Source organism: Halichoerus grypus, chromosome 8, assembly GCF_964656455.1.
Source record: "Halichoerus grypus chromosome 8, mHalGry1.hap1.1, whole genome shotgun sequence".
Classification (NCBI taxonomy): domain Eukaryota; kingdom Metazoa; phylum Chordata; class Mammalia; order Carnivora; family Phocidae; genus Halichoerus; species Halichoerus grypus.
The window spans coordinates 46963628-46985527 of record NC_135719.1 but is presented as its reverse complement, the minus strand read 5'-3'; the positions used below and the strand labels follow the sequence as shown (position 1 = coordinate 46985527).

At 39.2% G+C, this 21900-nt stretch overlaps 1 protein-coding gene across 2 annotated transcripts in view; it reads left to right on the top strand.

The window, feature by feature from the left end:
- The window catches only part of MAP2K5 (mitogen-activated protein kinase kinase 5), a 245723-nt gene that overhangs the window by 36540 nt on the left and 187283 nt on the right, over nucleotides 1-21900 (top strand). For both annotated transcript variants that reach the window (XM_078079165.1, XM_036087125.2), the window contains exons 5-8: nucleotides 3607-3647; nucleotides 4833-4900; nucleotides 11550-11598; nucleotides 18682-18746. In XM_078079165.1, coding sequence (XP_077935291.1) covers nucleotides 3607-3647; nucleotides 4833-4900; nucleotides 11550-11598; nucleotides 18682-18746 — 223 coding nt within the window. The remainder of the gene's footprint in view (nucleotides 1-3606; nucleotides 3648-4832; nucleotides 4901-11549; nucleotides 11599-18681; nucleotides 18747-21900) is intronic.

Genomic DNA, 21900 nt, shown 5'->3' with positions numbered 1-21900 from the left:
TTCAGCTGGTACAGAGGTGAAGATTTACTGCACGGTTTTAGGAGAGAATTGATAATGTTTGGTGCTTGGTTTTGGGGGGTGACATTTTCCAGATAATGGAAAATCTTCATAAATGGGAATTGTTAAGTCTCCAAAAATATTAGCTTATGGGTAAGTTTTGGTGAATCACGTAGTCAAATAATATTCCTTTTCCCTTTTAGGTGGGCAGAACTAGCATTGTATCAGATACGATTGATCAACTGTATATAAATGTTCCCTCAAAATTTGAAGATTAGTAAAAAAGAACAACTTAACCGTTTAACATAAACCGTTAAGTCTTTCCCTCACTATACATTGCCACACTTGGAATTCATATTTTCTCACTGATGGAGCAGATAAGGAAATGTTGTAACTTTTCTAGAAATAACTTAATTGAAATCATTAAAAGTTAAACTTACTTTTGTTAACTGATACTGTACAAATAATCATGGTATGGGTTTTTCAATTAAACGGTTTAGACTTTCATTACCTATAACTCTCTGAAGTTGAGTGGCTCAATTAACCAGTAGATTCTTATTTACACTAATCAAGTCTCCAAGGGCAGCTGACTCGGCTAGCCCACAAGAAGGTCTGGGTTCAAGAGTAATGCCTTTCTAGCATTAAGGTGGACAGTGGGATTGGGAGTACTTAGTACATTATTAATAATGTATCAAAGAGCTAAGTAGGTAAATAAAATTGGGTCATTGATAGTGTGTCTGAAACAAAAATTATGCTTAATCCAATTTTGTTGTATCTGAAGACTAAAAACAAAATAGAGAAAAAAAGAAAAGCAAATGTTGCCATTCCTATACATTAGACCAATAACAAGGGATGCAGATCATTTCTTGTTATCTTCAATGATGAGAGAGTTTGGGCAAGTTTCAAAATTGTTTCTCCACAAAGAATACTTTTTTTTTTACCAGCTGAAAATTTCCATTCATTGTTTCCCTACTTGACATTATAACTCTGTTGTTGTAGCAAACTCTAATACAAGTGACCTGGAAAATTATAGTTCTGATGCTGTGGGTTGTGGCCCTCCCCCCAACAAAAGATTTACTTTTCTTCATCCAAAAATTTTTTCCAAATTTTGTCTTTTTTCTTTTATTTTGTGAGCAGTCCTTTGCAGTCTTCTTGTCCATACCATTGTGCTGCCTCTCATGGGAGTAACGACCGTTTTTAGACATCTGCTCTGTAGGCATTAATATTGCTTTAACTGTTATCATTTCTCATTCTCCTGATATTTCTGCCTATTGATTCCATTGTATAGATGAGAATATGGAGGTTCAGAGAGGTTAAGTAACTTCAGAGTCCACAACAGCCTATAAGTGGTTAGTGTACACTTTGAATAAGAATTTTGTTTAAATTATAATTTGCTTAAAGTGGAAGGGCATATAAATGAAAATATTCATGGAGTGTGCTTGGGGGTAGTCTGGAGGGGTTGGTAGGAGTGTAGAGGTATATTATAGGGAGAAGATACTTAAAAGAAGACGGTATATGAGATGTGATCGTCACATGTAGTCCTAGAACAGACCTATTAGGCTCCAATAAATTATTAAATAAAGTTCTTCCAAGCCAGATTTGAATTTTTTAAAATATGAGACTCAGCCCCCGTCTCTATGGTTTCTTGGATGTTATTGTAAAACTATTTTTATTTTATTTATTCATTTTTAAAGATTTATTTATTTTAGAGGGAGAGAGCGAGAGAGAGCGGGAGTGTGCTTGTGCATGTGTGAATGGGGGGAGGGGCAGAGGGAGAGGAGCGGACTCCCCGCTGAGTGTGGAGCCAGATGTGGGAATTGATCTCACAACCCTGAGATCATGACCTGAGCAGAAATCAAGAGTCAGAATCTCAACTGACTGAACCACCCAGGCACCCCTGTATAACTTTTTAGTTTTTTGTAGTCTTGCTTTTTGTTTACTTATCTATATTTTATATACGTAAATGAGATTATGCAAACTTATACAAGGATATAGACATATTGTATTGGGCAGGTTGCCTGGGTTAATAGGTTGGTTAGAGGCTCCCAGACCTTAGTTTCTTTGGTCAGGTCCCCTGCTGAAAAGAATCTCTAGACTGAACAAGTGAGAAAGGTAGGAGAAAATGATTTTGTTCTAACATCAGATGTTCTCCTCATTCCAGGTAAGACATTTGCCTTGGATGGTAACTCCCAGCCCATGGCTTTGCTCTCTGTAGTTAAAAGATATGTTACGTATTAATAAGTATGAAAACTTACTAGCTTTATGTAACTTCTGGCTCCATAACTTTAGGAAATACGAGGTTACTGGGTTTTTTTTAATACTTTTTAGATTTCTAGTCATAAAGGTTTGAGAAGCCAATTGAGTAATGAGGCAGATGTTAACGTAAGAGGTAAGAGTTGATGCCTGTCTCTAATTCCTTGGTTAGCCACTTTCTTATTAAATGAGGTTTATGAATGTACTGGGTACTTAAGTGGAAATACTCTGAAGTGTTGTCTTAGGAAGTATTAATGGCCCCTCAAGGACCAGGCATCAAATGTATGTGACTTTGGTTTTGTTCAAAAAGTTAATTTCCATTTTACAGAAAGAAGATTTGGAGTCCTAATTTTAATGTATTTTAGGAAAAACAAAAGTTCTTTATTAAGGTTTAGAGGTATTTTCTAGGAAATAATAAATTTGAATATACTCAAAATATATAAAATTAAAGCAACTGATATGCCTTGTAATTATTACCCACATCTTCTCATTATTAAACAGTTTTATTTCTTGTTGTCAGAAACAGAGGAAGAATACACGTACATCTGAGAGAGGAGAAAAAAATCAAATATATCCTTCCCCAAACAATCAATCACAATTGATAGCCCCTTAACATACGATCTGTAGGACACTGTAGTTTTCAGATGGAAGCAGCCTATAAAATGGGCAGGAAACATTTGTATTTTTAACATTTGATGAAGAAGCGTTTGCTGAATTGGAAAAGTACTACCCTGTAACTCAGGGTGGTGTCAGGAAATTAATATTATTTTTCCTGGCACTGCTTTATCTTTAGACTTAAATATTAGAAGATGTCAAGATTTACAAAAAATATAGTAAAATTAGTGATATCTCTGTATTTTAATAAATTTGACTACTTATTGCTGTGCAAACTGGTATTCAAACTTGAATATTCCAGTTTAGAATCTCTAACCATCTTTCTGGCATTAAAATACTCTTTTCCTACTACCCGCCCTCCCCCAAAAACCTAGATATTTTCAAAGTAGTTTAAGTGATAGCAGATATACAATGTAATAGAGTTGAGGAAAGATTGCAGAAATTTGAATTATGAAAGGAATCTAATCATTTTAGCTCAGTTAACTTGATTTTTATATGTTTTAAGCAGAAATTGGAATTTATATGAGGTGGTGTCAGAAAGCTCTTTGCATTTATAAATGCTCACTCCTGCAAGTTAAAAACCCTGGTTCATAATTCCCACTTTGGGTCTTGGGAGCCACTTTTCAATCATTTCTCTCTGCTAATTTTGGTGTCACCCTCATTTCTTTTTAAACGATTCATTTTGAGCAAATTTGTAAATGGCCCTGATGTGTTCTACAATTTAGTCAATTACTGTTTCAGCCTGCAAGCCTCCTGGGGAACGGAACATACATGGCCTGAAGGTACGAATTTCAATAATTGTTTCACTAAAGTTAGATGGATTTGTAATGCTGTGTTCCACTTATTGAAATGTCAAATAAAACTGCACTTTCTCAAGCTCTGACAAGCGATTCCTTTTTTTTTTTTTTTTTTTAAACAGGATGTGGAGGGGGATTCATCTGTAGTATTTGCTCAGTATATGTACATATTTGGATAGAAGGGTTTTGGTACCATATTTTTTTATTATTTGGAATTTTTTGTTGGTCTGTTTCTTCAGGATGATTTTAGGTACTGGTGTCCACAACAATATATTTGGATGAAAATATAGACTACATTTCAGTGATTAAGCACATAAGCATATTGCACACAGAATACTCTCCTCTTCTTTTGACATATTTATGCCAGAAACATATCTATTTATCTACTTTTCATTGTTCTGTGTCTTTTGAATTCTGGATTTCTGCTTATAGCTTTATTTTTTTATTTTTTTTTTTTAAAGATTTTTTTTTTTTTTTTAATTTATTTATTTGAGAGAGAGAGAATGAGAGAGAGCAAGCACATGAGGGGGGGAGGGTCAGAGGGAGAAGCAGACTCCCTGCCGAGCAGGGAGCCCGATGCGGGACTCGATCCAGGGACTCCAGGATCATGACCTGAGCCGAAGGCAGTCGCTTAACCAACTGAGCCACCCAGGCGCCCTGCTTATAGCTTTACATTTGAAAGAAAAGCGGCTATTGTATTTAGATTCAAGTATTTTATAATTAATTATTTGGACCTCGTTTTTCAGTGAATAAGAAACATTCTAGTGTTCTGTTTGGCTTTAGAGCTGGAAGGATATGAAAACTTGAGGTTCACCACTAACCTCTGGTGTATTCTTAATGTTCTTTTTTGAACATATTGTTTTGTATACGAAACAAAACAAAACAGTGAATTGAATTCAGTTCTGGACAGTGAATTGAAATTTTCCCATTTAGCTCTCCTTTTTTCAATGCTGTGTAAGTATTTGAATAATGACAGGAAAAGTGTATTATGTAATATACGGGTTGTACAGTTCTGTAACCTATATACTGAATAGACTCCAACCGTGGGTCTATCTAGCAACAAGCTAATTAACCTTCATAGTGAAATGAGAAATTTGTGGCAAATTATAGGTTAATTGGAACTGTGTCCTCAGAATACAAGACTGATCGAGATTCTTTCTTTCCTTGTAGGTGAATACCCGGGCTGGACCCTCTCAACACGGCAGCCCAGCAGTCTCTGATTCACTTCCAAGCAATAGGTGAGGGCAAGCTAGTGAAGTGTGCCCGTAAGCGTGCTTCTCTATAGAGTTGAGGGTGGGGAAGAGGCCTGTGGGATGACCCCTCGTTTCTATAAGACCAGGCAAATGTGTATGTGGCTGAGAAGAAATTTGACCAGTTGGGTAACCATAGCTACGTGTTGACTAGAGAGAAAAGGCCTCACTGAGGAAGATGGAATGAGACATTTTAAACTATTAATGTTGGTCTGTGGAATGGGTATTCCTTCAGTCTCCAAATTATACAGAAAATTCAGTGCCTTTGACTTCAGTGCTTTTCATGCCTTGATCTGGTTCATAAATTGTATAATGCTCATTATTTTTTTCTTGCTTGCCCATCTTTTGGCAGTACTGTTATCCCCTGACATGTTCACCAGAAAGAGGCAAGGGAAGAGTGAAGTAGGGAAATTTAGATTGACCCACCATGTTGCTCTTTTTGTATCTTTGGTCATACCGAAGATTGAAGCTACTTATAGAAGGAAGATAATCTTCGTTAATTCATGCTAACAGTACCCCACACTGGCATGGGGTACTAAAGATTTGAGAGCCTTTTCAAAGTGTTCCTCTGACAAACCTGAGAACTTACTTCCAGATTATCACATCCTCAGGTGGAAGGAGTGGCCTGCTTAAGCCGATAGCATTCTGGGTCATTTTGGTTATCCATGAGGTTATTCAGCCAGTAAACATCACATGACCGTACGTGAAGATGACACTGTGGAGGTGATGCTCTGTGTGTGAGTATTCATGCTGGTGACTGAAAAGCCAGCACTGAGCCACCCTTCCATTCTGTGCCCAGGCTTTTCTGTGTTTAGGGCTGTAACCAGTATTGCCCTTTATTGACTGAGATGTAGTTTGGATTTCTTCTCTTCCTTCCCTGCCCCTCCTTAACCCAGAGTCTTGGTTCTTTTGCCAGAGGGCTTTCCTAGAGGTAATTTAAAGTCTCTCCTTCTGACCCTCTTTTTACTCTCCTGTCTCCCCCCACAAAAGTCACTTCCTCGATTACTTTACTATAGGGTCAGTCTATCTACTCACCAGCTTTCCTGCTGTGAACACATGACTTTTAAAGTGTGTCTCCTTCTTAAGCAATTTACTCTGTCTTAAAATACACTTAGCCTGGTTATTCACTGGAGGCTCATCTGTCCTGTGGGCACGAGGGGTAGGTCTCTTAGTCCTCATTTTAGGGCTTGGCCCTGCCATGTGATACTTTGCAGCTTCTCTCTTCACGCTTGTTGGGCCTGTGAGCCATGCCCCACAGAGTGGAGGCACTGGGCTGGGGTCACTTGTTACACTCAGCTCAAGGAAGGCCCGGCATTTAATTTTTACCAGTACTTTCAGAAAAGTTATTACTCAGACAGACTCATCCTGAGCCCTTCTCTGGTATTTTAGGTCCCATTTCATCGTGGTTTAAAAGGAGGATAGAGTTGAAAAAAATGGTAAGGCAGAGAAGGGGCAAGGATAACTTTTCAGTTCTCTGAGATTTAGCTTTAATAGCATGAATAAATTAGTTTGGTTTTTAAAGAATTGCTGTGTATATTCACAGAGTATCATAAAATTTTTGGGTTGGATAGAAATTTGAAGACTGTCTGATCTAGTGGTTCTTAACCTTTTGTTGCAGCGTCTTTCCTTAGGGATGTGACAGCCTGCCAGCTAGTGATGGTGGTTTCCTCCAGTAGTGACTTCTGTTATGGGAGGAATTCACTTTGAAAGAGACCTACCATAGATTTTAATATGCCACCCTAGGTTGGCCATGTTCTGTGTCCCATGTTGATAACTAATCAAAAGTATTTATTGAGTGCTACCTATTCAGTAGGTGCTGTTCTATGCACTAGAAATACAATGTGGTCCTTATCCTCTAGAGCTTGCTATCTAATGGACATACAGAAAAATAAAACAAAACAAAACAAACCAATATACAAACAATCACACTTTATAATTAGTGTTATGAGGGAAGCAAGCAGGTTTTGAAGGGAGAGAACACTGGGCAGGAATATGTTTAGATTTGGACAGCATGCTCAGGGAAGACTTCTTGGGAGGAGAGTGACATTCTGTCAAGGCCTGAAGCGTGGGAAGGGCCTAGCCATGTCAAGAGCCAGCGAAGGGCATTTCAGAGGGAGGGGAGAGCATCACGGAAGGCCCTGTGGTGGAAAAGGAGCTCAGCATGTTCATAAGTAGGCCAGTCTGGCTGGACCCCAGGGAAGGGTGCTGGTTTGGGGGGTGTGGAGAGAGGGGAGGAGACCATTGGAGTGACAGGAGAGAAGGACGTAGACCAGTCAGATCGGCAGGGCCTTGTTGTTTGAGTTTTCCTCTTGGCGTATTGGCATTGGTGAACTATCAGATGGCTTTCAGGAGAGTGCCGTGGCCAGCTGTGTTTATAAAAGACCCTCTGCTGTGGGGAACGAGTCAGAGAAGCACCCATCTAATCCTGCTGTTTTGGTGCTTGATTCCCCACCCTTTGCCAAATGGTCATCCAGGCCCTTCGTGAATATCCCTTACAGCATGAATGCACTTTATTGGCCATGGCAGCCTGTCCATTTTCACAGAGCGCTGTCTTAGAACACTCTGTCATGAGCTGAGATGGGTCTCCCTTTAGCGCCCACTCATAAAGATTTCATTTAGCCCTCAAGAACAGAGCTGTTCCTTCTCCTAGGTAGCTCTTCCCATCGTCTTCCCTCCAAACGTACTTCTTGTAGATTTCCTGTCTTGGCAAATTCTCCCACACCCACCCAGTTGCTAACTTGCCAGGCATCCTTCACTGCTTCCTGGGCCTCCCTCAGCGCCACACCTGTCAGTCCCTACGTATGTCCCTTCTGAGTCCCACTGGAGTCCGTCCACTGGCGAGCGGCCCCGATGCTGCCGAGGCAGTTCAGGCTCTGTAGATGACTGTGGCAGTCACCTACTGGTTTCCTCCCTCCAGTCTTGCCCTGTACAGTCCCTCCTCTACACTGCAGCCACAGCGATCTTGCTGACATGCATGCTGAGCCCAACATTACCCTTTACAGCTGCTCGTTGCTCCTCAGAACCTTCAGGACAGCGTGCAACCTTGGCTGCAGGTGAGCAACAGCCTCTCACATGTAGGCCCCCTGCCCACTCTGCCCCTTCCTACCTGACGTTTTAGCTTTGCTGATGAATGCATGGTGCCCTCAGTGGATCATGTTTTCTCTTACTCCTGGACCTTCCTGCTTTTTTCCTTTTTTTTGTTCCCTCTTTCATCTCCAGTCTGGCCAGCCTTGGTCATCTTTGAGGAACCAAGCTGTTACCTTCTTCTGATGATTGCCCACCTCCTAGTCCATACCAGGTATCTACTCTATGAATTTCCCTAATCCCCTGGTGCCTGCTTTTACTGTGGCAGTTAGCACATTGTATTACAATCGCTTCTGTCCCCAATAGATTCTCTACTCTGAGGGCCGTGACTGTAGCATATTCATTATTGAATTCCCAATTCCCAGTGTGATGCTTGGCACATAGGAGATAGTCAGTAATGCTTGAATGAATGAGTGGGTGAACAAATTTATATTCCCTCTAAGTCTTGTCTCTGATTTAAATTCTCCCAACTCATTCAAGCCTCTCTGATACATTATTTCTTGTCCCTTCACCCGTTTCCTCTTCTTTGGATGTCTCAGTGTCTTCTTAAAGTGTCATACCAGATTTACAATAACATCACATCTAAATTTTAAAATGGTTTTTTGTTTTTGTTTTTGTTTTTGTTTTATTTTTGGATAGCCCAAGTCACTGTGACCATTACAAATAAACAAAATATTGAATAAACTGAGGAACAAAGAAAATTGCTAGAATTTTTCTTTTCTTTTCTTTTTTTTTTAAGTTTTTTATTTATTTATTTGAGAGAGAGAGCGAGAGAGAGAGCACAAGCAGGGTGAGGGGCAGAGGGAGAAGCAGACTCCCTGCTGAGTGGGGAGCCTGACGCGGGGCTCAATCCCAGAATTCTGGGATCATGACCTGAGCTGAAGGCAGATGCTTAACTGATCGAGCCAACCAGGCACCCCCAGAATTTTTCTTTTAATGAGACCAAGTGGTAGTCAGATGTTGGCATAATGAATGAAATCAGCATTCTCCTCGGTTACTCTCAAAGTATGAATCGGTCTTTGCCTTAGGTGGATGATTGTTTATTAGACTGAGCTTACTAAGCCACATGGTGTTGCTAAGCCATAATTACTGAATTCAAGTCCCACTGCCAAGTCAAGGCCTTTCCTAAATATTGTGGCTTTCTCCTTCTGTAAAATCAGGATGATTAAACTTTTCATCTATCTACCTCCAGTGTTAGGAAGATTGATGAAGCTGTATTAAGGAACCATACTTTGTTTCTTGGATGAAAGGTGTTTTGTAAATGCAATGAATCAAAATGTTATTATTTCAAGTTGTATGACATTATGGAGTATCTGTGGAGAAATCTTGCCTGGGCATTGTTTGGTTATTTCTGTTTTTACAATAATCGTAACTGTTAAATTGGGAGTCATCTGTGGGAATACAAGGGTCTAAATGTTTCCAAGGAAAAAACTCTGTGTGTGTGTGTGTAAGAGAGACAGACTGAGGAGGTCTGAACCTTAGTTTCCTTAATAAATTATTCCCACAGGACTATAGTTACTGCGAGGATTAAATCAGGATAATAAGTAATAGCATTTAGCGCCATGCCTGGCACATGGTATCATTCAATAAATGATAGCTGCTATTATTATTTTCTTAACTGGACTGATTTTGGCAGTTTATTTTTTGATATGTGTTTCTACTTCAGTCTCATTCTACAAAATTCTTTTTTTTTTTTTTTAAGATTTCATTTATTTGAGAAAGAGACAGAGAGAGAATGAGTTGGGGAGAGGGGCAGAGGGAGAGGGAGAAGCAGACTCCATGCTAAGCAGGGACCCCTACCTGGGGCTCTATCCCAGGACCCTGAGATCAGAACCCTAGCTGAAGGCAGCCGCTTAACTAACTGAGCCACCCAGGAGCCCCTTGTTCTACATAATTCTTAACTGCCACTTTAGTACATGAATTCTTCAACTTGGGAGGACATTATTAAAGTTTAGAATCCTGGGGTGCCTGGGTGGCTCAGTGGGTTAAGTGTCTGCCTTCGGCTCGGGCCATGATCCCGGAGTCCTGGGATCAAGCCCTGAGTCAGGCTCCCTCCTCAGCAGGGGGTCTGCTTCTCCCTCTGCCCCTCACCCTGCTCATGCTCTCTCTCTCTCTCGCTCTCGCTCTCAAATAAATAAATAAAATCTTAAAAAAAAAAAGTTTAGAATCCTTGGTTGAGGGCATGTTTTATAAAATCTTTAGAAAGTAGGGACCTGGGGCTCCATAGTTTGCATTTGACCATAGCAGAAGTTTAAGAAGTATTTAGAAAGAAGAATAATCATAACTTGAAATAGCAAGTATGGTCAAACTTGAAGTCTGAGATCTTTCTTGATTATAACTTACTAAAGGTACCAAATGCATGTGTGTGTATGTGTGCCTGTGACTGCTGTATGATCAGTCACAACCAGAACCACGACCACCATTTACCGAACAGTTAGCACAGGCCAAGTCACTGGGCTACGTTCAAGGATGGGAAGGGAAGGGAAGGGAAGGGAATATATAGAGGAGATCAAGATGTGGTCCATGTTCTTGGGGATCTCCCAGTCTTAGGGGTGGGTGTGGTGGGAAGAAAGGTATCTACACAGATAACTAACACAAGGGAGGAGAGCTAATTTGGTAGATGGGTAGAGGGTTTGAGTAGATAAAGAATAGAGTTAATAAGCTTTAAATTTCCAATTAGAACATTGATGAGATGAGGTGCTATTTTGTACACCACTCTGCTAACTGGGTGGATATCTTTGGGTCTAACTCATTTTAAAGCTAGAAGGGCTTCAGAGCATCCCCTGGCCACTTTTCCATAGGTGTTTACATAGCCATATATGTCCAGAGAAGAACATTTTCATATTTCTTAAATAATTGTGGAAGCTGGCTCTCCCACTTATAGGACAGAAAAGGAAAGAGAAGGCAGCTGAAATTTATTTAGTATCTACTATGTGCATGAGCTTTTTGTAATATTTAATTTTCTTGATTACCCTATAAAGTTGATATTTCCCCCATTTTACATTGCAGTTCAGAGAGGATGAGTAACGGACTTGTCCCAGTTCACACAGCTAGTGAGTCCCAGAATTGATTTCTGCTGCACATTTGCTTCTCAGCAAGCTGAATTATAACTCTTAACTGTAGTAAAAGATCAGGACTTAAACTATCTGTTTTATCTTTTGAAGTTCTCTTTTCTTGTTTCTGTAAACATCCGAAGAATGCATCATTAAGTACTTTGTATTTAGCAGATGACAGAGTCCACATAAAATAGTCACTGAAAGGCTACCCAAAGGCGGCAGGACTAATAGCCAAAAAAAGGTCACTGAAGTAATCCATAAGGTAGTCTGCTTCATGGTGACTGTAGGCTTCTTTGTTGCTTTAGGGTTTCAGGATTTTATTAATACATTTTCCATTAGGCCAGTTACTTTGGAAAAAATTTTATGTAGAAAGAAGGTTGTAAAGAGTGTAGTCCATGTCTACACCTAAAACAAAGGCGTATTTTAGTGCGAAATTCTGAATGGTGTTCCAAGGTGTCCGTGATCTTGCCATTAAAAATCATGTCTTCCCTTTTCAGCTTAAAGAAGTCTTCTGCTGAACTGAAAAAAATATTAGCCAATGGCCAGGTAGGTGTCATTACATATTAAGATTTTCACGTAGCAGTAACTTGTTACTGTCCAGTTTTTGTATCCATAAACTTAATAAACAGATAAAGAGCCCGCGAACGTGTCCCTGTCATAAATGAATTACAGTGGCTTAATTTGATTGGCAGAACAATTTGCAGCACGTTTTTCAAACTGTGCTAATGGGTTTCACTCCCAGCAGATTGAAGTACCATGCACACACCCTGCTGCCATCTCAGTCTAAAAAAAGTTAATCAGTTCTGAACAAGTGTGTCAACCCATGGGTTGTCGAAATGGCCCTGCATCGGGAGGTGTCTGCTGCTTTCATTATCTTTGAGGAGAAGAGGAAAAACTGTTCCTTTCTTACCTCGGCTCCTTCTTTTGTCCCGAAAGGAACGCTGGCTTTTTAGGGAAACAGAGTAATAGCCGACCTTTGGCTGGCTTGAGAAGGCCTTGGTTTGGTTTGCCCGGTCAACTGGCCCTCTAAAGCCAAATGACCTACCCCAGCCAGAGAGGGACAGATGGGCCTGCAGGCCACGTATTTCTCACTAATTTTGATTCAAGTAAATGGACACATCTGAAATAGTATAGTGCTTTTAAACATACACTGGCAAATTAAGCTACCTACGGGGTCCTCGATTCTTCAATAGCAACATAAATGCGTTTTAATGTTTGTTATAGAGGAAGCCCTTTGATAGCCTTGGAGGCAGGCGCCTGTCCGTTGCGATCAAGCCTGCCTATTAGGCTCTATTGACTGAGACATCTGTGTCACTGCAAATAAAAGACTCTTATTGATTTTCTTAACTGCTGTTCACTTCCCGTCCATGTTTCGAAGGCTGAAATCTTAATTATCTCAGATGCTTATTCAGTGCCTTCACACGCTGACCTCTCCAAGGCTCATTGGCATTTCATGAATCAAGTACTTGTAGTGGAGCCCGTCAAGAAGACAAAGCTGGGTCCTCGTGCTTGTCCTTTAATATCACCTGTAACTTTGTGGCCTAATAGATGTGCATGCCTTACAATGGTGACTGGTGGGTAGTGCTTCTTGAAGCCCTGCTTCTTTAGCACACAGTCGCTTGAATACAGTTGGAAAAAATAAGTTGATCTGGTTCTGACATCTGATCGTCATCCAGAGTGTGTGAATTCTAGTCCTTGGATATTCTGTTTATAGCTAATGAGAACCTGGTATTGTATGTGTGATCTTGACGGCCTCAAAATTTTAGAGAGTGTTTACCTAATACTTTTGACTTTAAGCAGCCAGAGGTTTCTTTGGATTGAGGTCCACAAATGCCCCTAGTGCCCTGGACGTGTTCAGAGCCAGTATGAAACAAAACCTGACGAAAAGCAGAAACATTGAGCCTGGGATGTTTATGTCTCTTCAGCATGCTTGCATTCTAGTTACTAATTGTAACTTATGTATGAGTCACTTGCTTTCTTTAGCTGGAAAATATATTTCAAAATTGACATAAATTAAGAAGCTTTAACTACATTTGTTCAGCCCGGGCAATGGAAAATAACCTGTCATAGATTCCTCTTTCAAAGATGAAAAACAGTTTATTTCCAGTGCAAAAAAATAAGCGTTCTGAAATGTTCCTAATGTTTTGACAACAGACCTAGTACCACAAATGTCGTAGTGGTCTCAGTTATGAGGTTCTCGGTGGTGGGAGATTGTCACGACAATGATTTTTGACACTTAAAGATTGTTTATTGCTTTCCCTTGGGAATGTGATAACCCCTATGGTAAACAGTGTGACATTTTCTTTCTGTCAAGGAGCAGCCTTTATTGTATTTACTTTCATTCACAAGAACAAACAAAACAGAAAAACCCACCTTTGGAAGTCCTCATAATACCTCCTCCTTGTACTAATTTCTCAGTTCCGTGGTGCTATAGGGTAACTAAAGAGTGAGCAGGATCACTCTGCAGTGAGGTAACGTGCACAGCTGTGGTGTCAAATTTCTGGGCTGAACACGGACACCACTTGATATGGAAGATGTAAGTCACATTTAACGATACTTTAACACTTGAGCATGGTTTTTTATTTTAGTGGTTTATGCTCTCAAGCATTAATAATGATTTGCCTTTCCACTATCCTCCACTTAGATTTAATAAGGAATTCATATTAATCATTAAAAGAAAGGGACATGATTCTTCAAGATAATCAAATATTGACAGGTTAGAAATAGCTTTCTGCCTGGGTTCATTGATATAGGTTATGTGATATAAATATTTATTTCTTTTCTGTCACTCAGAGTAAATGCCACCAATTGATTCAGCATTGATATAGTGTCAACAGTTCATAAGAAACATTTGACTGGCTTGTGTTTTCCGATTAGTCTCTGCTCTGTAAAGTGGGATTTACTAAATCTCTCCAATTGTCTGCTCATAGAGTGTGACTGCTTTCTGAAACCATTATTGCTTCGATTTGTGAAGCAAAGGTCTAGTGATAGGACTAGTTTCTATCAGACCTTTCCATATAAAATAAGGATTAATTGAGCATTTTTATTTTAATGATTTATAAGCGATAGGTACTGATTCTTCTTAACACAGGCAGGCAATAAACAAAGAATATTTTCTTTGCTGATCCATAATTGAATTCCATTTCATTTTTCCCATTAATTTCATTAATATTATATTAAATCAAGCACGTTTTAAAGTTTAACATTTAGTCCTTGGAATGGAGACATTGTTTTTCTTTTACCACTTAATGATGGAAGATTCCTTTTTTTCTAGCTTAAAAAAAGCCAAATCATAAGCTATTTTAGGCATGTTTCATTGAGAGCTATAAATCAGTGCCACTGGTGTGTTTTTGTGATGTGTTTTTCCCACTTCAGTTTTAGTACAGTATCATCTCTTTAACATTGGCCCTTGATTTGAAACTGATTAGAAATGGCCCAGTGGGTCAATTTAAAGGATTAAAAAAGTACACAGTTACTCCAAGGATGAACGACTTTGACCTTTGCATCTCTGAAGTTGTTTTCCCTCTTTTTGTGTTTTAGATTTTGTAACACTGTTTTCCTATTCCCGATAAATCAAGTATTAAATGTACTGAGAAGCCACAGATCCTAGAACTAATTCTGATCCTGCTGCATGTTTGGTTATTTTGAGAACTTCAGATGCCTTTAGGAAAACTTTTTGTGGTCCAAAAAAAAAAAGGAGGAGGAGGAAAAATAGGAATTCTACTGTAAAATTAGCTTTAAAAGCTGTATTAAGATCACTATATAAAACTCTTAGATTCTTATGGTTCATCTTCCATCCCATATGAAGACTAAAACATAAATGAGACTGTATGGAAGTCCACACTGCATGACCCTCTCCCCTACCTACCCACATGGACATGACCCGTGGGTTGTCCTGTCTAGTTCATGTTTCTTTCCCAGCCCCTGACTCTCCTTCAGCAGGAGCAGAGCCCCAGTGCCCGTCATTTCTCCCAGGTCATTTGCTGTCTTTCATTTGACATGTAATTGTAACTCTAATGGCTTTTTCTTTTTCTTTTCTCACATCTAGTATTCTGCCTTTTATTTGCTTTTTTTTTTTTTAAAGACTTTTTCTTTTTCTTTTCTCACATCTAGTATTCTGCCTTTTATTTGCTTTTTTTTTTTTTAAAGATTTTATTTATTTGACAGAGAGACACAGTGAGAGAGGGAACACAAGCAGGGGGAGTGGGAGAGGGAGAAGCAGGCTCCTGGCTGAGCAAGGAGCCCGATGCGGGGCTTGATCCCAGGACCCTGGGATCATGACCTGAGCTGAAGGCAGATGCTTAACAACTGAGCCACCCAGGCGCCCCTTATTTGCTTTTTTTTTTTAGTCAAAACAAGGAAACAGCTATATTTAAAAATAATTCAGTATCTCTATTGAATAAATATGTTATTGCACCTCTTTTCTCTATAAAGAGCTATGTGATCTTTGAAACATTTCTCTTTTTAAAAACAAAAACCGCAGCTAATGAAATTGCTTTTAACTTATCAGTGCCCTTCCGTTGGTTATTTTCCTTCCTGTGGGCCAGTGAGCCTGATGGGAGAGAATGTCCCTCCATACTTAGCCAGGACATCAGCTGCTAAGATACGGCACTGAGCAGAGAATACTGAAGGACTGAGTTCTAACCTTGACTAGTTGTTATTGACTAGTTTTGTGACCTAGTTGGGCTATGCATTTGAAATGCTGTACAGTTCTGTGATTTTTGTGATACTTGATCCCAACTGTAATATTTAAATATTGTATGCTGTAGGCATATAAATTCCACTTTTGTATCAAAATGAACACTCTTTCTGTGCTTCATTTAGAAAAGTTGAATTGATATGCTTATCTAAAGAAAAAAGGCAACAATGTTTTCACCTGTTAGTTGATCCTGTTAGTGATTTTTTCATAGTTAAAATCAATTAAAGTAACCCATTTTGATTGGAGATTTGAGATTCTCAAAAGGTTGTTTGTAATCCGTTCAAGAGCTTGGCTCTGATGGTTTTCCTTTTAAATGTTTTTTTACGTGAATAATATTTGCATACTATATAAAAATTAGAAAATCCAAATGAGCAAAAAGGAAAAGAATCTGATTTTTTTAATATAAAAATCTATCAGTCACTTCATAGGCCGGACAAAGGTCTATAAAACTTTAGAACATTGTAGAAACACTTTAACTACCTTTTTATGGATACTGTCTTTTTAAGTGAGATGGTTTTAGAATTTTCACTCCAAAACCACTTTTATCTTTATGAGGCTCTTACAGTCTTATTGTCTGAGGGAGTCCAAATTTCTATCCTTGAATTTGCTTACCCAATGCTTAGCATATGCACATGGATGCGCTCGCGCGCGCGCACACACACACACAGACACACAATATACAACCTCTCTCAACCTGTTGCCTGTTGGATGCCTACCACTCCTGGTCAGGTTGGAATGCTGGGGATGTGGGGTGGATGGCTGCTGCACTTCTCAACCTCCTGGGTATGAGAGGTAAAAAAAAAAACTACAGTATCAGGATTATAATGGTTGAAGCTACTCAGAGACATCCATACCTACTCCTTTGCCTTCTCGTCCTCCAACTTCCTGCAAAGGCCTAGGTCCATCCCAGTGTGCTGTTGGAATGTGTAATAACAATATGTCTCGGCGTGTCTATTTTTCTGAGAGGAAACTACTGGTTCTTTTATCTGGAAGGCCCTGATGGTGTGGTGGAAGGGGTGCAGTCTCAGAGTGTGGTCCTTCTAGAGCCTGAATCCTATATATACTCTTTGAGGTTTGTTCTCCTAGAAATTTACTTTGGACCCTGATAAGGGTGCAGCTTGTTAGGCAAGCTAATGGTACAAATGAGGTTTAGAGTGCTGTTCAGACTGCCTTGAGAAATGCTTTGAAGGAATTAGCCTATTCGTACTGGCAAATAGATACTACAATTTACATGTGTGTCCTTCATACCCATCGATCCAAGTAAACCCAGTAACAGCTCTGCTACCTTAGCATCTCAAGTCATTTCGTATGCTGCTCTTCTTCCTGCTGTTTTAAAATTTATTATTTTGTCCAGAGTAATGAAGTTTTCTTTTCTTCATGTTCCATCTTTTATACAGGTTAAAATATGGTTTCTTTTTTCTGCATTAGTAATATAAAGGTAATGAAGAACAAAGTTTCCCTCAAAGAGGAAAATAGTTGCCAGTTTTTCTGACTTGTCTATCATTTTGCCTCTGACCCTAAATACAGTAATTAGCTGATTGCAAATTGCATCAATCAGGTTGTACTACAATTAAATTGGGTGTTGAATTGGCCTTTACACATTAATCTGTCAATATTCTTTTAGGGCTTGGCAGAACGGCTTGGAAAGGAAGCTGTTTCTGGTACCTGCGCTGTACTCCCAATTATCACAGCTCTCTGAAGCTTCAACCTCAGAAATGTATAGAAGAAAAATATTTCCCTTGATAAATGGAGGCTTGCTTTATTCAATTGGTGGATGTTTAGAGCAAAATATTTAAAGCTTTACTATAATGGTCTGAAAGCAAACTATTTTTTTCCAGGTGATATTGAATTAAAAACTCCATCCATTTTCTGCCCATGCAAGGCAGTGCAATTCCCTGGAAATTGATTTTTTTTTTCCCACGGCTTACTATGGCTTTTCCCAAGCTTTAGCTATATGGAAAATAACACTTTTATTGAATCCATTTAGTGAATAAAGTTGGCAGTTAATTTTTAAGCAACTGGACCAGTGTGTAGAAAATTACTGAATGCATCAAATGTAATCTGACTGGTCTTAAAGTCATTTGATAAATAATTTAGGGAGTTCTTTAAAACTCTAAAACATTATTTTGTGGGCACTAAAATAATTGACTCCTATTCATGGTACAAACGAGAGTAGTATTTGTGGTGTAATAGTTTTACAGAACCGGGGAAAATGTGCATGCTGTTTAACATATTAAATTATGAAAATGACTTTAGTTTATAGGAATCACATGCTTATATGTTTTCCCTTTATGCATTACGATATTTGACTGTGTGTGCATTTGAAAGTGCACTCATTTGGCACTTTTCTGCCAGCATAATATTATTTCTACCCAGTTACCGCTGTATACTAATTTACTGTTTCCAAAGAAAAGCTGTATCTCCTTTAGGAAAATCATTAACATTATTCAGTTAGTTTGTTCAATGTTAGCTATGGGGTCACCTGACTGATTTATTTACAGATTGTGCATTAGATTACCGGGCGTGTGTGTGTGTGTGTGTGTGTGTGTGTGTGTTGTCTTCCCAAGTTTGACTTTGGTTATGTGCAGTGCTATTTGGCACTGGTTATGTGTAGTACTGGAGACTGTGTTCTTATCAGTATCTCTGACCTGACCCTTTTGAGCTATGTTATATCATTCCATTTTGACACCTTTTATCAAACTTTAATGAAATGACCCAGGCAAACAAATTGTCATTAAACTTTCCATCACTTTGTCCCTTGGTATCGTCTTTTATAAATTGGACAGCAAATGTTGTATTGATCTTCTCGTTCTTGCAGCTGAACTTGAAATGACCCAGACTGCTTGTTGTTTATGGCCCAGAGTTGCTTTTCCTTGACATTTCCATCCACAGCATGACACCCTTTTTGTTTTTCTTTCTTTCTCGTGGAGATGAATGAACAAGACATACGGTATCGAGACACTCTTGGCCATGGCAACGGAGGCACAGTCTACAAGTGAGTAGTCGATTTCATTTAAACTTTCTATCCACTTTAGCCAAATGTGAGTACTCAAGTTCTCCGTGGCAAAGATTTTTAAATGACCACCAGCACTTAGATTTTATTTCCACTTTTGACTCCAAAATTCTGCAAGGCATCTATTTTCTCAGGAATTGCTTGGAAAAGTGCATTTATATTGCCTTTTTAATATTTCTGCGTCTGCATCTCTCCTGGGTGAGCAGTTAATAGTCCACCATTAGCAAGCGTACCTTTAACTGGCCTGAAGTTTAATGCATTTTTTTCCTTCACTCTTTAACACCATTTTTTTTTTTTAAACTTGCTGGCACCCTATGCTAGTCCCCTGCCCTTTTACAGCTGTGCCCAGTGGAAGACAGCCCTTATAAATACCATTGCTTTGCCCTGTGTTGACACCATAAGTTATTAACAAGCCTTCTTCCTCTTGTATTTCCTTCTCTCCTCACCCGAGTCCCCTGAGAGAATTTCTACACATTGATGAATATGTTAAGTTATAAAATTCTCCCAAATTCCAGTAGCAGTGATCTTACCCTAAAGGAGTGTTCATTTTCATATTAAAAAATGCTAACCGTAAAAAATAGTTCTCTCGACAGGGAAGTCTTTCTCATGCAGTAGTGCAAAGTTTAAACTACATAATGTAATATATGGTACTTAATAGTCTGCAATGGTGTATGAAAAATATTCCACTAGGAATTAAAAAATCCATACTCTGTAAGAAAGCCCTGAGGGAATAATAAAGCTTTCCTCCAGAGAGCTGTTTTCCATATATACACTAACTCTGCATCACATTATGATTGTGTTTTTACCTTAGATGTTTTAATGTTGATATTAATACATATCTTCAAAGTTGTGAAACAATTTATAATTGGTTACTAATGTTCTTAGAAGTTTAAGTGTTTGCTAACCACATGACTATAGATAAAAATTGCCCTATTGCCCTGTGACCATGAAGGGTCACATCCTAAAATCCCAGAACATCTTCCACACACAGATGCAGGCTTGGCATAGAATTAGGTTTCTCGGGGTTAGAAGCTTCTTCTCAGTCAGCTGACCCATTCACCCACTCAGGGCTTCAATCTTCTCTGCAGGTAGAGCCAGGATGTGAGTCTGTTCTCCTGAGTCTAGTCCTTTAAGAACTTACGTTCAAGGGCGCCTGGGTGGCTCAGTCGTTAAGTGTCTGCCTTCGGCTCGGGTTGTGATCCCAGGGTCCTGGGATCGAGCCCTGCATCGGGCTCCCTGCTCCATGGGAAGCCTGCTTCTCCCTCTCCCACTTCCCCTGCTTGTGTTCCCTCTCTCGTGTCTGGGTACTGTGAGTAGTTGGTCTTAAAGTTAAGTGCTTCCACTGTGATAATTCAGAGAATTAAATAACAGCATATTGCTTACATGATCCTTAGGCCATGCCCTTAAAATGTTCTCATGCCTAATACATCGGATGGGTTTGAGTCACTCTTGTCTTTCCCTGGATATACTAGCATTCCTTCCCAAGCAGCACAAGTACTGCATAAAAAACATTTCTTCATCTTACTCTTCTCCTTCTTACTCTTATCTGACTTGAATTTTTACCCTGTTCTGAAGGTTCTTGGGTTCAGGTGCCCTTAGGAAGGAAAGAAGAAGGGACCTGCACACTCTGATTTGCTTGTCTTGAGTTCCCTGTGAGGGAGCAATTTTCAAAGCCTCAACCTTGCTTTTACTAATGCTTTTATGCTTATAGCCAGATAAAATAAAACAGGAAAGATTTCTAGCAACTCTTCAACTCTCTGGATTCCTTTTATTGACTTCAGATGGAATCCAAAATCATTTCTTTAGACGCCTAGCCGATTCATGTGTTCTGTTTAACCAGATGTTTAACTCTCAAGCATGTTCATATTTTTAAATTGAAGTCCTTTTGTGAATTTACTGTCCTGGTTTATTCCAGCAGGGGGGAAACATAAGACCACCAAACTCCAGCAGTTGATTTTTATTAGAAATAATATCCCAGATGTTAAGATTTTAATCTTTTCTTTTAAAACATAGGTTAATAACAAAAAGGGGAGGTGGTTGCAGAGAAATAGAAATAACATGCCCATTTACCAAGGAAAAATTACAACATAAAATCATGTTAATGTTTTTTCTGTTTGTCTTTTTAAAGGCTTATTTATTTTAGAGAGAGAGCGCGGGGGGGCCGGGGGAGAGGGAGAGGGAGAGAGAGTCTTAAGCAGACTCTGGAAAAAAAAAAAAAAAAAAAAGTCTCTGCGCTGAGTGTGGAGCCCGATGCAGGGCTCAATCTCACAACCCTGAAATCATGACCTGAGCCAAAACCAAGAGTCAGACACTTAACCGACTGCACCACCCAGGCGCCCTAAATCATGTTAATGTTTTATTATTTGTTTAATTATGGTGAGAAACATTTAACATAAAATTTAGTATCTTCACTATTTTTAAGCCTTCAGTTCAGTGGCATTAGGCACATTCATACTGTTATGCAACCTTCAACACCGTCCATCTCCAGAACTCTTTTCATCTTGCAAATCTGAAACCTGTGCCCATTAAACAGTAACTCCCTGTTTGCCTTGTTCTTGTTTTTAGCTAAGAAGCATGGCTAGAAGTTCTCCTTTCATCAGGGCCACATTATCTTACACATCTTTAGCGCAAGTTCTTTAACTGCTAGAATGCTGTGTTAACATGCAACTTATCCTGATTTCATTTATCTACCATTGCTAGTGCTCAATATGATTGTTGGAAGATTTTTAACTTTTTATTTTTTAAAAAAAGATTTATTTATTTGAGAGAAAGAGTGTGCACGTGTGCTCACACACAAGCAGAGGGAGGGGCAGAGAGAGAGGGAGAGAGAGAATCCCTAAGCAGACTCTCCACTGAGTGCTGAGCCCAACCTGGGGCTCGATCCCACCACTCTGAGATCTTGACCTGAACTGAATTCAAGAGTTGGACACTCAACTGACTGAGCAACCCAGGTGCCCCGCATGTTGTAAGATTTAATATGTTTTTGACAGTGGTTGTTTTCAGAGGGTGAGTGGCAGTAACATGATCATTTTAGGGCTTTATTTTACATAGTATATTTCTTATACAAAGACATTTCATTGATCTTACTGTTTAGGTGATTCTTAAAAGGAGAGAACGTAAAGATAACCAAATTGCA